The sequence below is a fragment of the Lynx canadensis genome, chromosome A2, assembly GCF_007474595.2.
Source record: "Lynx canadensis isolate LIC74 chromosome A2, mLynCan4.pri.v2, whole genome shotgun sequence".
Classification (NCBI taxonomy): Eukaryota; Metazoa; Chordata; class Mammalia; order Carnivora; family Felidae; genus Lynx; species Lynx canadensis.
The window spans coordinates 59,633,317-59,650,632 of record NC_044304.2 but is presented as its reverse complement, the minus strand read 5'-3'; the positions used below and the strand labels follow the sequence as shown (position 1 = coordinate 59,650,632).

General features: G+C 41.9%; 1 protein-coding gene across 3 annotated transcripts in view; it reads right to left on the bottom strand.

The window, feature by feature from the left end:
* ALDH1L1 (aldehyde dehydrogenase 1 family member L1) overlaps positions 1–17,316 on the bottom strand; it is a 136,874-nt gene that overhangs the window by 86,025 nt on the left and 33,533 nt on the right. For all 3 annotated transcript variants that reach the window (XM_030307569.2, XM_030307568.2, XM_030307567.1), the window contains exons 2-4: positions 3,716–3,867; positions 1,167–1,401; positions 234–399 (exon numbers count right to left, since the gene is read on the bottom strand). In XM_030307569.2, coding sequence (XP_030163429.1) covers positions 234–399; positions 1,167–1,401; positions 3,716–3,842 — 528 coding nt within the window. In that variant the 5' untranslated portion in view covers positions 3,843–3,867. The remainder of the gene's footprint in view (positions 1–233; positions 400–1,166; positions 1,402–3,715; positions 3,868–17,316) is intronic.

The window sequence follows — 17,316 nt, the reverse complement described above, 5'->3', positions numbered from 1 at the left end:
TATTAAATGAGCCAAAAATGTTCCCTTTGTGGATAAGCTTTCTGAATTGGGTTCAGTCAGTTGTAAGCAAGAGTCTTGGCTAACAACAATGCATTGTATGTCCTAATCCTGCCTCTTTGAGAGCTCTCTCCCTCTAGAATCCTGGAACTGGGGAAAGAGCCTGGGGGGCAGGCTGGGCCTGGATACCAGTAAGGGGAGGCCCACATATGGCATGGCCGCTTCCCAGCCCTTACCATCCCTTTGATGCCTTCAGGAAAGAGGAAGCGGTTGTATAGAGTGCTCACGGTGTCATCCGGGAGGATCTCACACTCCTTCTGGAGAAGAAGGTCCCCAGTGTCCAGACCGTCATCTGCCCAGAAGATGGTAAAACCCCCTTTCTTGTCTCCATGAATAAGGGTCCTAGGGAGCACAAGTTTTAAAGCCTGAGTCTAGGGGGCAATCCGGGAGCACCTAGCACCTGCTAGGTGTTGTGGTAAAAGCCCTATATGCTTGATGTGACATAATACCCCAACAGGTATCACAGGCATTATATGCCCCTTTTACGGATAAGGAAACTAAGGTCTAAGAAGTGAAGAGACATAACCAAGGAGGTCAGGGAGCCTGACCCTGAGGTCGGTGAGCCTGAATCTCAGTCTGGCTACAAACCCCCACTCTTCCCAGCTCAGATGCCTCCCCTTGCTGATCACCCAGCTAAACTGCACCATCAGTCACATGGTTCCATTTGTCCCCTTAGCACTTACCATGTCAAACCATCTTGTTCAGATGACCTTTTACTCCATCTCTATCCCTTTCCAAGTAGGATGCTGCTGTGTACTGGCAGTGGGTGTGGTTTCAAGCAGGCCTCTGGCCACACTGCCTGGGTTGGTACCCTTGGGCGAGTCCCTTAACCCATTCTGTTCCAGTGACTCTGCCTGCCAGGGTGGGACCACTGATGTGTGTACTTCACAGTTGACTGTAGGAACCCAGAGCATTTAGCAAGGTCTGTACCTGATTCTCTCTGGCACTCTTGGCACTACTGAGAACATCTCACCAGTCAGCCATGTGGATGCCATCTGGCAGCACAGGAGGGGCCCCTGCATGATGCCTGTTCTGTGGCCCCAGAGCAAAGTTGTGGGCTAGGGGAGGATGACTTCTTGGCAGATGGGGGTGTTTTTGCCCTGTCTCACCAGTTGATGGCCGAGGCCCCTCGGTGCCGGGGGAGCAGACTTGGGTGGTAGATGATGGAGCCGTGGCAGGGCGCATTGATGACCTCCATGGGGATGAACTGGCTGCAGAAGGGCAGGACGTTGAGCTCGGCACCCAAAGCCTGGTATTTTGCCACCACATCGGGCAGAGCCTGTCCTTTCACTCGCCAGCGGGGGAACTTGAACACTGGCACTCCATCCTTCTCGGCCTCCAGGCCTGTGGAACAGCAGGTGAGAAACCGGCCCCTCCCCGCACCCATCCACCCACAGCCACCACTGCCTTCCCAGCAAAGTGACTCCTACATCTTCTTTCCCAGCCTGTCCCTCCTGCCTTTCCCCATTGCCCAATAGGACTCCACTGGGCAGCACAGAGGGAACACAACCAAGGGGACAGCACTGGCCAAGGGCAAGGTTGCAATGGCTGCTCTGCCTGGACTCACTTCTGCTGACCACCAAGGCATCTGAGCTCCCTGCTCTCCCAGGTTCCTGTCTGACCCCTGAAAGCTAAGCTCTTCTCCTCACCCCTCCCAAAGCCTCACCATGCTGTCCCCAAGCTTCTGTCCTCCACCCTTCAACTTTCTGGGATGGCAGCTGGGACCCTACAAACTGCATTCCTGCTTCGTCAAATACTCCCTGTCAAGCACTGCCAATAAGGGGTAATGGAGGGACACTAAAAGGTTGAGGGGAAGGGGAAAGTGAGGGAGGTGGGGTTTGCTCCTTTCTGTCAGGTTCCTGTCCTGAGAGCCCCACCCAACCATGCCACCTCACTTCTTAACCTCAGCTGCAGCAGTGCTTTCCCAGAGGAGCAGCTGGATTAATTTGCCATTTTCCCAACATCTGCAGAATTACCCAAACGTACACTTTCCTCCCACCATGTCTGCCTTCCAAAGTCTGGGTCTCAGCTTGCAAGCACCCCCACCTGCACCTGCCCAGTTACCAACACCTAGGAGCACCATGCAGTCCTCATGGGTCTGAATTCCAGCCCCAAGCTTCCGAGATTTAGAAACCACAGCTTCCTTCTACTTCCCCAGCCTGGGAGGTGGCAGCTGCCAGCTGCATTCACTACCCTGATAGCTTGGAGTTCCCTTTTGCCTGCCCCTCTTCAGCACGTAATGAACACATCCCCATCCTGGGTTCTCCATTAGAACATCCATCCTGATAACTGGTCCCCGACTAGACCTGACCCACTCTGTAGCCCCCTCTGCCTCTGCCCTGCATTTGGGGACGTTGAGGGAACGTGGGATCAAAGTGAGCCGACTGGATTGTGCTTGCAAAAGCTGTCCACACTATGACCAAGGAATACTTCTGCAAGACATCCAAGGTCAGGGTCAAGTAGCAGCCCCACCCAGGCTCCATCTGGGTCCAGACTCATAGACTGGTATCAGTGGTCACTTAGTGGCTGGTATCAGGGTTCATTTTGTTTTTTTTTTTTAATTTTTTTTTTCAACGTTTATTTATTTTCGGGACAGAGAGAGACAGAGCATGAACAGGGGAGGGGCAGAGAGAGAGGGAGACACAGAATCGGAAACAGGCTCCAGGCTCTGAGCCATCAGCCCAGAGCCCGACGCGGGGCTCGAACTCACGGACCGCGAGATCGTGACCTGGCTGAAGTCGGACGCTTAACCGACTGCGCCACCCAGGCGCCCCTCATTTTGTGGTGAGTTCAGGTTGTATCACAGATCACACTGGGGTCAAGTCCAAGAGTGTGCACTGGCTAGCATCAGGATGATGCTGGAGCTGGTTCCAGGGGTCAGCCTATGCTTTTCAGTCTAGAGAGATTATTTCTATGAACCATACCCCTGTGTCTGGCCAGCCCCACAAGGCTCCTTTCCCAATCTGGCCTTCCATTTTTAAGCCCCACTTTATATTCTGCATCCATCTGGCCCAAGAAGGACTTATGAATGTCCCTGGAGGGTCTTTTTATTTGAGCTGAGCACCCCTCCTTCCTCCCCTGGGTTCCTGCTGTGCTGTGGGTTCCCAGCCCAGAGGCTAGTGATTGTCAAACAGTGCTCCTCCAAGAGCCAGAGGCCCAGCCTCACCTGGGAACTTGTTAGAAATGCAGATTCTCAGACCCCACCCATCTCTCTAAACAAACTCCCAGGGCAGGGCTCAGGACTGGGCATAACAGGCACTCCCAGTGATGGGAATATGGTGCACATTCATATCTGAGAACACTGACCTGCAGTGTCTCACACCTAGCAGCCCTTTCAGAGCCTGATGCTGGGGTCAGAGAAGCCTGGAATAGTCAGAGAGCAGGACCCTGGGAGCAGGCCAGGCTTCTCCATGGCCCTTCTCCAGGACACAACCCCCACCCCATGATCAGGTGGGGAAGGGACTTTTACTTTGTTCCAGAAAATCCCAGCAGCCAGTTGGTGCCTGAGCAGGATTCAAGGTGGAGTATGTACAGCTGCCTCCAGCCAGGGATGCCCACAAACAACACAAGACCCTGCAATCTTCTGCTCCCACCCACCACCCATTGCTACCTGCCTGCCCGGGCACCCCCTTTCCCTGCTCTTGGGCCACCCACTCACCCAGGGGATCCGCCTTTCCATCCTTGTCTGGGACAGTGAAAACGCCCACGACCTCATGTCCCTCCTTCCGCAGGTGACAGTAAACTTCCTGGCCAAACAGGCTCTGCCCAATCACGGCGATCTTCATGGCAGCAGGGATCTGTCAGAAGGATCTGGGGATGGAATAAGACTGCAGCATTAGACAGGGCTCACTGGCCTCGGAGAGCCAACCCTAGTCCAAGTGGGCAGCTGCACAGTACCTTGGACACCCTGCCCTCCTCAACCACTTGGGGTTATCTCTGGGGCTCCCTGAGTATCAGGATGCTGCAGGAAGTCTCTACTGTGAAAGGGACCAGAGGAGAAAGTTCTGCAAGGAATGGATTTTAGATGCCACAGTAGGTGAGTTGCATGGAGATTGGAGAATTAGGGATTCCTCCTTGAAACTTCCCAAGTTGGCATGGAACACTGAGAGTTGAGTCCTCTGAGATATATATTTTTTAATTGTTTAAATATGTATTCATTTTTGAGAGAGAGAGAGAGAGAGAGAGAACAGGGCAGGGGCACAGAGATAGGGAGACACAGAATCTGAAGCAGGCTCCAGGTTCTGAGCTGTCAGCACAGAGCCCAACATGGGGTTTAAACCCACAAACTGCAAGATCATGACCTGAGCCGAAGTCAGGCGCTTAACTGACTGAGTCACCCAGGCGTCCCTGAACACAGGTTCTTAAACTTCACATAGTACACTTTATCAAAATTTCCCTTTATGATTAGTGGGTTTTGTATTCTACTTAAGAAATTGTTGCCTACTGCCAGTTCATGAAGAAGTGCTCTCTGTCTTCTAAAATCTTTATTGTTTGACAAAGGAGCAAAGTCTACTCAATGGAGGAAAGAGAGCTTTTCAACAAATGTTGCTGGCACAACTGGACATCCACATGCAAAAATGTGAATCCAGGCACAGACCTTACACCCTTTTCAAATATTAACTCAAAATACATCACAGACCTAAATGTGAAATGCAAAATTCTGACTCCTAGAAGGTAACACAGAAGAAAATTTCATCACCTTGGTTATACAGTGAGTTTTAGATACAACATCGAAGGAATGATTTGTGAAGTAAACAATGGATGCACTCTCGCACATTGCTGATGGAATGCAAAATGACACAGTCACTTTGGAAGGCATTTTGGCAGTTTCTCACAAAACTAAACATACCATTACCATATGATCTAGCAACCACACTCTTTGGTCTTTACAAAAGGAGTTGTAAACTTACATACACACGAAAACCTGCACATGGATATGTATAGCAACTTTACTCATGATTTCCAAAACTTGGAAGCAACCAAAGTGTCTTCCTGTAGGTGAATGGATTGATAAACTGTGGGACATTCAGACAATAGGACTGAAAAGAAACGAGCTATCAAGCCATGAAAAGACATGGAGGAATCTTAAATGCATATTATCAAATGAAAAAAAGTCACTCTTAAAAGGCCACATAATGTAGGACTCTAACTTTATGATATTCTGGAAAAGGCAAAACCCCAATTTTTATTGGACACAATAAAAATCAGTGGCTACCAGGAGTTGGAGGAGAGGAAAGGGATGAACTGGTGGAGCACAGGATGTTCAGGGAAGCAGAAACACCGTGTGATCCCATAATGATGAGTACGTATATTATGCTTTTGTCCAAACCCATATAACATGCAACACCAAGAGTAAACCCCAATGTACACTATGGACTCTGGGTGACACTGTGTGAGCGTAGGTTCATCAACTGTAACAAATGTATCACTCTGGTGGGGGATGTTGGGATGGGGGGGTGCTGTGTGTGGCAGAAGGCAGTGGAGATGTAAGAAATCTCTGTACCTTCCCTTTAATTTTGCTGCAAATTTTAAACTGCTCTAAAAAATAAAGTGTTAATTTTAAAAAGAGAGGTATTAGAAAAAAATTTATTGTTTTACGTTTTATATTTCATTGCATGCAATTCTTCCGGGATTTTTTGTGTATAGCAGGAAGTGGAAGTCCAGAGATATTTTTCCAGTACCATATATGAGTAAATCTATCTCTGGGGCTGTATTCTGTTCCATTGTCAGTTTGTCTATCTTTGTGTTTATTATACCTTAAAAAGTTTTGTAATAATGGTAAAAAATATGTAATAGAGAATTTGCCATTTTAATAATTTCTAAATGTGCAGTTCAGAACTCTTTTACATTCACAATATTGTGTAAGTATCACAACTATTTCATCACCCCAAACAGAAACTCTATGTTCATTAAGCAGTAATTTTCCATTAGCCACCAGTAGCCCCTGTTGGCCTCCAATCTACTTTCTGTCTCTGTAAATTTGCCCATACATGGCATCACATGTAAGTGAAATCATGTACCTGGCTTATTCCACTTAGCATAATGTTTTCAAGGTTTAAGCATGTTGTTTATAGCAGCACTTTCAACAATAGCCAAATTATGGAAAGAGCCTAAATGTCCATCAACTGATGAATGGATAAAGAAATTATGGATGGAGGAGGAGCCAAGATGGCAGACAGCATGGAAGTTTTTTGTGTGTCTCGCCTCCATGAAATACAGCCAGACCAACACTAAACCATCCTACACACTTAGAAAACTGACTGGAGGATTAACACAACAATCTGCACAACCTGAACCACAGAATTCAGCAGGTACGTGGCACAGAGAAGTGGACTTGGGGAGCAAGAGGTGCAGGAAGGGAGGTGCTTTTGCTAGCAGAGAGAGGATGGAGACTGGGGAGTGGGGAGAGAATACAGGAAAAGCACCCCTCCCCAAAAGCAGCTGGAGATAAAGTGGAAAATTGGAAACAGCTGCAGGGACTAAACTAAAAAGGAAGAAAGGAGAAAGGAGAGGGTTTAAATTCCATTAAGACTGTAAACAAGGGGAGTGCAAAGTCTGCAACTCCGCAGCTCGATATCTGGCAGTGCTCTGGAGGGAAGGGCAAATCCCCAGGAACAGAGTGGGGTCAGGGAGGATCTTGGGCCACACGGGGAAAAGCAGTTCCACTGCTGGAAAGACATTTGGTAGAGACTGTTGAAGCCAGCTGGTCCCAGCAGACCCCAGAAAATGGTCACATTCGCTGGTGCTGGAACAAGGTCATTAAGGGTGAAGCCTAGTGCCAGATGTGTGTTGTGATCTTCCATAATCCCTGAAATGCTGCTGCTACACTATCTCATGAACTTTTTCTGGGGTGGGCTGGCACCTGGCTGCAGTGTCGGGGCACCAGCAGCAGAAGGGTCCAGCAGGTGTTCCTGGGTGCAACCAGCATTTGGCCATTGATTGGTGAGACCCTTCTGCAGAGGGGCAGGACAGGTCAAAGCCGCAGTCTTTTGGAAGTAAGGGGCTTGGGAAAGCAGCTGCATCTGAGACAAAACTCAGGAGAGAGGTAGTGCCTGGGGCCTGGTCACAAAGAGTGAAAAAGCAGGGAGTGGATGAAAACTGAAGACAGAGGGCAGGTGCGTGATTGCTGATCTGGGAGAACAGACTGGGTAGCTGGGTGGAGGCATTTTCACCATCCCTGCCCATGCACATACGCACCTACGAGCTCCACAACAATCCATCCCAGTAGGCTACCAGCACCATCTAGTGGAAATCGGAGCCGTTACACTGAGCCCTGCCCAACTGGGCCAACTTCACTCTTCAGGAGCACAAGTCTCACCGCCGGCTTAGTTTATGGACTATAAAGCACTACATAGACTGACTTTTAGGGGAAAAGAAAGTAATTTCAGTCCTATTTCAATCTGTTAGCAGGTCCATCTATTCAATTTTCTTTCTTTTTTTTCTCTTTTACACTTCTTTTTCTTGGATACAGAAAGAGAAAAAATTCATTTTAATTTTCAATTTTTATTAAAAATATTTTTCTTTAACTTTTATTACTATATTTTTTACTTTTGTGTAAATTTTTTCAAATTCTATTTTACTTCCATTTTATTTTAGTCTACTTCAGTGTATGATCTTTCAAATTTTCAAACAATTGCTTTTTTCTTTTCTTTTACTCTTTTTTGTTTCTTTTCTTTTTCTTGAAAGCAGAAAGAGAAAAACTTCATTTTTACCTTCAATTTCTATTAAAAATATTTTTCTTTAATTTTTTACTATATTTTTTGCCTTTATGTAAATTTTTTCATATTCTATTTTACTTCCATCATTTTGTTTTAGTCTACTACAGTGTATTCACTTTTTCAAATTTTCATTTTTTTTTTTCAACGTTTATTTATTTTTGGGACAGAGAGAGACAGAGCATGAACGGGGGAGGGGCAGAGAGAGAGGGAGACACAGAATCGGAAACAGGCTCCAGGCTCTGAGCCATCAGCCCAGAGCCTGACGCGGGGCTCGAACTCACAGACCGCGAGATCATGACCTGGCTGAAGTCGGACGCTTAACCGACTGCGCCACCCAGGCGCCCCGCAAATTTTCAAATGATTTCCTTTTTTCCTTTATTTTCCTTTTTCTTCTTTCTTTTTTTTGTTTCTTTTCTTTCTCTTGAATATAGAAAAATAAAAAATTCATTTTTTATTTTTAATTTTTAATAAAATATTTCTTTAATTTTTTCTACTATATTCTTTACTTCTGTGTATATTTTTTCAAATTTTATTTTACTTCCATCATCTCATTTTAGTCTACTTCAGTGTATTCATTTTTTGAAATTCTCAAACGATTTCCTTTTTTTTCCTTTTTCCTCCCCTTTTTTCTCTAATCTGTCAAACTTCTTTCAACACCCAGACCAAAACACACCTAGGATCTAGCATCATTTATTCGATTTGTGTGGGGGGGGGTGTTAATTTTTTAATTTTAATTTTTTAATTTTAATTTTTCTACCTCATTAATTCCTTTTCTCCCTTCAAAATGACAAAATAAAGGAATTCACCCCAAAAGAAAGAGCACGAAGAAACGACAGCCAGGGATTTAACCAACACAGATACAAGCAAGATGTCTGAACCAGAATTTAAAATCACGATAATAAGAATACTAGCTGGAGTTGAAAATAGATTAGAATCCCTTTATGCAGGGATAAAAGACGTAAAAAATAGCCAGAATGAAATTAAAAATGCTATAACTGAGCTGCAATCATGGATGGATGCAGCGGCGGCAAGGATGGACGAGGCAGGAAAGAGAATCAGTGATATAGAGGACAAACTTATAGAGAATAGTGAAGCAGAAAAAAAGAGGGAGACTAAGGCAAAAGAGCATGATTTAAGAATTAGAGAAATCAGTGACTCACTAAAAAGGAACAACATCAGAATCATAGGGGTCCTAGAAGAGGAAGAGAGAGAAATAGGGGTAGAAGGGTTATGTAAGCAAATCATAGCAGAAAACTTTCCTAACCTGGGGAAAGACACAGACATCAAAATCCAGGAAGCACAGAGGACCCCCATTAGATTCAACAAAACCTGACCATCAACAAGGCATATCATAGTCAAATTCACAAAATACTCAGGTAAGGAAAGAATCATGAAAGCAGCAAGGGAAAAAAAAGTCCCTAACCTACAAGGGGAGGCAGATCAGGTTTGCAGCAGACCTATCCACAGAAACTTGGCAGGCCAGAAAGGAGTGGTGGGATATCTTCAGTGTGCTGAATCAGAAAAATATGCAGCCAAGAATTCTTTATCCAGCAAGGCTGTCATTCAAAATAGAAGGAGAGATAAAAAGTTTCCCAGACAAACAAAAATTAAAGGAGTTTGTGACCACTAAACCAGCCCTGCAAGAAATTTTAAGGGGGACTCTCTGAGGGGAGAAAAGATATATATATATATATATATATATATATATATATATATATATATCTCAAGAGCAACAAAGATTAAAAAGGACCAGAGAACACCACCAGAAACTCCAACTCTATAAGCATCATAATGGCAATAAATTCATATCTTTCAGTACTCACTCTAAATGTCAATGGACTCAATGCTCCAATGAAAAGACAGAGAGTAACAGAATGGATAAGAAAACAAGATCCATCTATATGCTGTTTACAAGAGACCCACTTTAGACCTAAAGACACCTTCATATTGAAAATAAGGGGATGGAGAACCATCTATCATGTTAATGGTCAACAAAAGAAAGCCAGAGTAGCCATACTTATATCAGACAATCTAGACTTTAAAATAGACTGTATCAAGAGATGCAGAAGGGCATTATATCATAATCAAGGAGTCCATCCACCAAGAAGACCTAACAATTGTAAACATTTATGCACCAAATGTGAGAGCATCCAAATATATACATCAATTAATCACAAACATAAAGAAAGTCACCGATAGTAATACCATAATAGTAGGAGGCTTCAACACCCCATTCACCGCAATAGATCATCAAATCAAAAAATCAACAAGGAAACAATGGCTGTGAATGACACACTGGACCAGATGGACTTAACAGGTATATTCAGAATATTTCATCCTAAAGCAGCAGAATATACATTCTTCTCCAGTGCACATGGAACATTCTCCAGAATAGACCATATACTGGGACACAAATCAGCCCTAATTAAGTACAAAAAGATCGAGATCATACCGTGCATATTTTCAGACCACAATGCTACAAAACTCGAAATCAACCACAAGAAAAAATTGGGAAAGGTAACAAATACTTGGAGACTGAAGAACATCCTACTAAAGAATGAATGGGCTAACCAAACAGTTAAAGGGGAAATTAAAAAGTATATGGAAGTCAATGAAAATGATAACACCACAACCCAAAACCTCTGGGACGCAGCAAAGGCAGTCATAAGAGGAAAGTGTATAGCAATCCAGGCCTTTCTAAAGAAGGAAGAAAGATCTCAGATACACAACCTAACCTTACACCTTAAGGAAGTGGAAAAAGAGCAGCAAATAAAACCCCAAACCAGCAGAAGACAGGAAATAATAAAGATTAGAGCAGAAATTAATGCTATCGAAACCAAAAAAAACAGTAGAACAGATCAATGAAACCAGAAGTTGCTTCTTTGAAAGAATTAACAAAATTGATAAACCACTAGCCAGTCTGATCAAAAAGAAAAAGGAAAGGACCCAGATAAATAAAATAAAGAATGAAAGAGGAGAGATCACAACCAACACAGCAGAAATAAAGACAAAAATAAAAGAATATTATGACCAATTATATGCCAATAAAATGGGCAATATGGAAGAAATGGACAAATTCCTATAAACATATACACTACAAAAACTGAAACAGAAAAATAGAAAATTAGAACAGACCCATAACAAGTAAGGAAATCGAATTAGTAATCAAAAGTCTGCCAAAAAACAAGAGTCCAGGGCCAGATGGCTTTCCAGGGGAATTCTACCAAACATTTAAGGAAGAGTTAACACCTATTCTCTTGAAGCTTCTCCAAAAAATAGAAATGGAAGGAAAACTTCCAAACTCATTCTATGAAGCCAGCATTACCTTGATTCCAAAACCAGACAGAGACCCCACTAAAAAGGAAAACTATAGACCAAGTTCCCTGATGAACATAGATGCAAAAATCCTCAACAAGATATTAGCCAAACAGCTCCAAATTATTACATTAAAAAAATTGTTCACCATGATCAAGTGGGATTTATACCTGGGATGCAGGGCTGGTTGAATACCTGCCAAACAATTAACATGATTCATCACATCAATAAAAGAAAGGACAAGAACCATATGATCCTCTCAATAGATGCTGGGAAAGCACTTGACAAAATACAGCATCCTTTCTTGATAAAAACCCTCAAGAAAGTATGGATAGAAGGAGCATACCTCAAGATCATAAAAGCCATATATGAACGACCCAACACTAATATCATCCTCAACAGGGAAACACTGACAACTTTCCCCCTAAGGTCAAGAACAAGACAGGGATGTCCACTCTCACCACTGTTATTCAACATAGTATTGGTAGTCTTAGCCTCTGCAATCACACAACACAAAGGAATAAAAGGCATCCAAATCGGCCAGGAGGAGGTCAAATTTTCACTCTTCACAAATGACATAATACTCTATATGGCAAACCAAAAAGATTCCACCAAAAAACTGCTAGAATTGATTCATGAATTCAGCAAAGTTGCAGGATATAAAATCAATGCACAAAAATCAGTTGCATTCCTATATACCAACAATGAAGTCACAGAAAGAGAAATCAAGGAATCGATCCCATTTACAGTTGCACCAAAAACCATGAAATAACTAGGAATAAATCTAACCAAAGAGGTGAAAAATCTATACACTGAAAACTCTAGAAAGCTTATGAAAGAAATTGAAGAAAACACCAAAAAAATGGAAAAAGATTCCATGCTCCTGGATAGGAAGAACAAATATTGTTAAATGTCAATACTAGCCAAAGCAATCTACACATTCAATGCAGTCCCTATCAAAACAACACCAGCGTTCTTCACAGAGCTAGAGCAAATAATCCCAAAATATGTATGGAACCAGAAAAGACCCCAAATAGCCAAAGCAATCTTGAAAAGAAAACCAAAGAAGGAGGCATCACAATCCCAGACTTCAGGCTATACTACAAAGTTGTACTCATCAAGACAGTATGGTACTGGCACAAGAACAGACACTCAGATCAATGGAACAGAATAGAGAACCCAGAAATGGACCCACAAACGTATGGCCAACTAATCTTTGACAAAGCAGGAAAGAATGTCCAATGGAATAAAGACAGGCTCTTCAGCAAGTGGTGCTGGGAAAACTGGACAGCGACATGCAGAAGAATGAACCTGGACCACAATACTGACTTATTTCGCTTAGCATAATACCCTCTAGCTCTAAGCAGGTCATTGCAAATGGCAAGATTTCATTCTCTCTCTCTCTCTCTTTTTTTATGGATATCTAATTTAATTCAATTTTTTATTTTTTAAAATTTACGTCCAAACTAGTTAGCATATAGTGAAACAATGATTTCCAGAGTAGATTCCTTAGTGCCCCTTACCCATTTAGCCCATCACCCCTCCCACCACCCCTCCAGTAACCTGCAGTTTCTTCTCCACATTTATGAGTCTCTTCTGTTTTGTCCCCCTCCCTGTTTTTGTACTATTTTTGTTTCCCTTCCCTTATGTTCATCTGTTTTGTCTCTTAAAGTGCTCATATGAGTGAAGTCATATGATATTTGTCTTTCTCTGACAGAATAATTTCACTTAGCATAATACCCTCCAGGTCCATCCATGTAGTTGCAAATGGCAAGATTTCATTCTTTTTGATTGCTGAATAATACTCCATTGTGTATATATACGCCAAATCTTCTTTATCCATTCATTCATCGATGGACATTTGGGCTCTTTCCATACTTTGGCTATTGTTGATAGTGCTGCTATAAACATGAGGGTGCATGTGTCCCTTCAAAACAGCACACCTGTATCCCGTGGATAAATGCCTAGTAGTGCAATTGCTGGGTCGTAGGGTCATTCTATTTTTAATTTTTTGAGGAACCTCCATACTGCTTTCCAGAGTGGCTGCACCAGCATGCATTGCCACCAACAATGCAAAAGAGATCCTCTTTCTCTGCATCCTTGCCAACATCTGTTGTGGCCTGAGTTGTTAATGTTAGCCATTCTGACAGGTGTGAGGTGGTATCTCATTGTGGTTTTGATTTGTATTTCCCTGATGATGAGTGATGTTGAGTAGTTTTTCATGTGTCAGTTGGCCATCTGGATGTCTTCTTTGGAGAAGTGTCTATTCATGTCTTTTGCCCATTTCTCCACTGGATTATTTGTTTTTTGGGTGTTGAGTTTGATAAGTTCTCTGTAGATTTTGGATACTAACCCTTTATCTGATATGTCATTTGCAAATATCTTCTCCCATTCTGTAGGTTGCATTTTAGTTTTGTTGATTGTTTCCTTTGCTGTGTAGAAGCTTTTTGTTTTGATGAGGTCCCAGTAGTTCATTTTTGCTTTTGTTTCCCTTGCCTCTGGAGGCGTGTTGAGTAAGAAGTTGCTGTGGCCAAGATCAAAGAGGTTTTTGCCTGCTTTTTTTCTCGAGGATTTTGATGGCTTCCTTTCTTACAATGAAGTCTTTTAACCATTTTGAGTTTTTGTGTATGGTGTGAGAAAGTGGTCCAGGTTCACTCTTCTGCATGTCGCTGTCCAGTTTTCCCAGCACCACTTGCTGAAGAGCCTGTCTTTATTCCATTGGACATTCTTTCCTGCTTTGTCAAAGATTAGTTGGCCATACGTTTGTGGGTCCATTTCTGGGTTCTCTATTCTGTTCCATTGATCTGAGTGTCTGTTCTTGTGCCAGTACCATACTGTCTTGATGAGTACAACTTTGTAGTATAGCCTGAAGTCTGGGATTGTGATGCCTCCTTCTTTGGTTTTCTTTTCAAGATTGCTTTGGCTATTTGGGGTCTTTTCTGGTTCCATACATATTTTGGGATTATTTGCTCTAGCTCTGTGAAGAACGCTGGTGTTATTTTGATAGGGACTGCATTGAATATGTAGATTGCTTTGGCTAGTATTGACATTTAACAATATTTGTTCTTCCTATCCAGGAGCATGGAATCTTTTTCCATTTTTTTGGTGTTTTCTTCAATTTCTTTCATAAGCTTTCTAGAGTTTTCAGTGTATAGATTTTTCACCTCTTTGGTTAGATTTATTCCTAGTTATTTTATGGTTTTTGGTGCAACTGTAAATGGGATCGATTCCTTGATTTCTCTTTCTGTGACTTCATTGTTGGTGTATAGGAATGCAACCGATTTCTGTGCATTGATTTTATATAAGATTTCATTTTCTTTTATGGCTGAGTAATATTCCAGTGTGTGTGTGTGTGTGTGTGTGTGTGTATACATATATATACCACATCTTCTTTATCCATTCATCAGTCAATGGACATTTGGGCTGCTTCCATAATTTGGCTGCTGTTGATAATGTTGCTATAAATATCATGGTGCATGTATCCCTTCGTGTTTTCTATTCTGTTCCATGGATCTATGTGCCTATGTTTGTACCAGTACCATACTGTCTTCATCACAATACCTTTGTAATAGAAGTTGAAGCCTGGAATTATGATGCCTACAGCTTTCCCTTCTTCTTCAAGGCTGCTTTTAGTTATTTGGGGTCTTTTGTTGCTCTATACAAACTTTACAATGGTTTGTTCTACCTCCATGAAAAATACCGTTGGTATTTTGATCAGGGTTGCATTAAATGTGTAGACTGCTTTGGGTAGTATAGATTTTTTTTAATTTTTTTTAATCTTTATTTTTGAGAGAGAGACAGAGTGTGAGCAGGGGAGGAGCAGAGAGAGAGGGAGACACAGAATCCAAAGCAGGCTCCAGGCCCTGAGCTGTTAGCACAGAGCCCGACGTGGGGCTCGAAATCACAAACCATGAGATCATGACCAGAGCCGAAGTCAGATGCTCAACCAACTGAGCCACCCAGGTGTCCCTGGGTAGTATAGATATTGTTAACAATATTTTTTCTTCTAATCCATGAGCAAGGAATGTCTTTCCATTTCTTTATGTCATCTTCAATTTCTTCCATCAGTGTTTTATAGTTTTCAAAATACAGATCTTTTACTTCTTTGGTTAGATTTATTCCTAAATATCTTATTGTTTTTGGTGTAATTGTGAATGGGATTGATTCCTGAATTTCACTTTCTGCAGCCTCATTATTGGTGTAAAAAATGCAACAGATTTCTCTGTTGATTTTGTATCTTGCAACTTTACTGAATTTTTGAATTAGTTATAGCAACTTTTGGTGGAGTGTTTGGATTTTTTTTATGTGGAGTATCATCTTGTCTGCAAATAGTGAAAATTTGACTTCTTCCCTGCTAATTCAGATGCCTTTTATCTCTTTTTGATGTCTTATTGCTGTGACTAGGACTTCTAGTACTATGTTAAATAACCATGGTGAGAGTGGACATTGTTTTCTTCTTAAAGGAAAAGCTCTCCATTTTTCCCCATTGAGGATGATATTAGTTGTGGGCTTTTTTTATATGGCTTTTATGATGTTGAGGTATGTTGCATCTATCCCTACTTTGTTGATAGTTTTTATCAAGGATGGATGTGGTACTCTGTCAAATGCTTTTTCTGCCTATATTGAAATGATCCTTCGGTTTTTACCCTTTCCTTTATTACTGTCGTGTATCATGTTGATTGATTTGTGAATTCTGATCCACCCTTGCAACCCAGCAATAAATCCCACTTGATCGTAGTGAATGAGTTTCATGTATTTATGGATTTGATTTGCTAGTATTTTGTTGAGAAGTTTTGCATCTATGTTCACCAGGGATATTGGCCTGTATTTCTCTTTTTTAGTGGAGTCTTTATCTGATTTTGGTATTCAGGTAATGCTGGCCTCATAGAAGGAGTTTCGAAATTTACGTTCATTGCTATTTTTTGGACTAGTTTGAGAAGAACATTTGGTAGAGTTTTTCTTTAAATGTTTAGTAGAGTTCACCTGTGAAGCCATCTGGCCCTGGACTCTAGTTTGTTGGGAGTTTTTTATTACTGATTTAATTTCTTTGCTGTTTATCAGTCTGTTGTTTTCTATTTATTCCTGTTTCAGTTTTGGTAGTTTATGTGTCTAGAAACTTACCTATTTTTTCTAGGTTGTCCAATCTGTTGGCATATAGTTTTTCTTTTTTTTTTTAAGATTAAAAAAAAATTTTTTAATGTTTATTTATTATTGAGAGACAGAGAGAGACAGAGCATGAGCAGGGGAGGGGCAGCAACAGGAGACACAGAATCTGAAGCAGGCTCCAGGCTCTGAGCGGTCAGCACAGAGCCTGACGCAGGGCTCAAACTCATAAACCGTGAGATCATGACCTGAGCCAAAGTCAGATGTTTAACTGACTGAGCCACCCAGGTGCCCCACATATAGTTTTTCATAATATTCTCTTATAATTGTTTGAATTTCTGTGGTGTTGATTGTTACTTTCATCTTATGTAAATTTTTTCTTGTGGTTGACTTCCAGTTTCATAGCAAAACTGAATAAATGGTAAAAAAAAAAAAAAAGTCCATCTAAATTGAAATGGAAGAACTAAAACTCACTATCTGTAGCTGACACAATATTATATATAAAAAGCCCTAAAGACTCCACAAAAAAAAAAAATAATTAAAAAATTGCAATCCCTAACACGATAACACCACCATTCTTCACAGACCTAGAATACACAATCCTAAAATTTTCATGAAACCAAAAAAGACCCCAAAGAGTCAAAGCAATCTTGAAAAAGAAAACTGAAGATGGAGGCATGACAATCCCAGACTTCAGGCTATACTACAAAGCTGTAACCATCAAGACAGTATGGTACTGGCACAAAAATAGACTCAGATCAATGGGACAGAGTAGAGAACCCAGAAGTGGGTTACCACATGCAAAAAAAATGATGGCTAGACCATTGTCTTACACCGTACACAAAATTCAACTCAAAATGGATTATAACAATTTGAATGTAAGACCTGAAACCAAACACGGCAGAGAAGTAGGGGGATCCATACGTCCCGCGTCTCTCAAACAAAGAAGTGTAGAAGCCAAAGGACTTTGAACACCAGAGCCTGGGAGGAAAAGAGACTGAATCTACTAGGAAGAAAATTGGAAAGCTGGAAAAAAGATAGGTGGGTAACTGCGAACTGGAGGAGATTAAAAAAAGGCTATGTGGGCATGGAGGGGAGGGACCCCCTTCTGCGGAGAGACAAA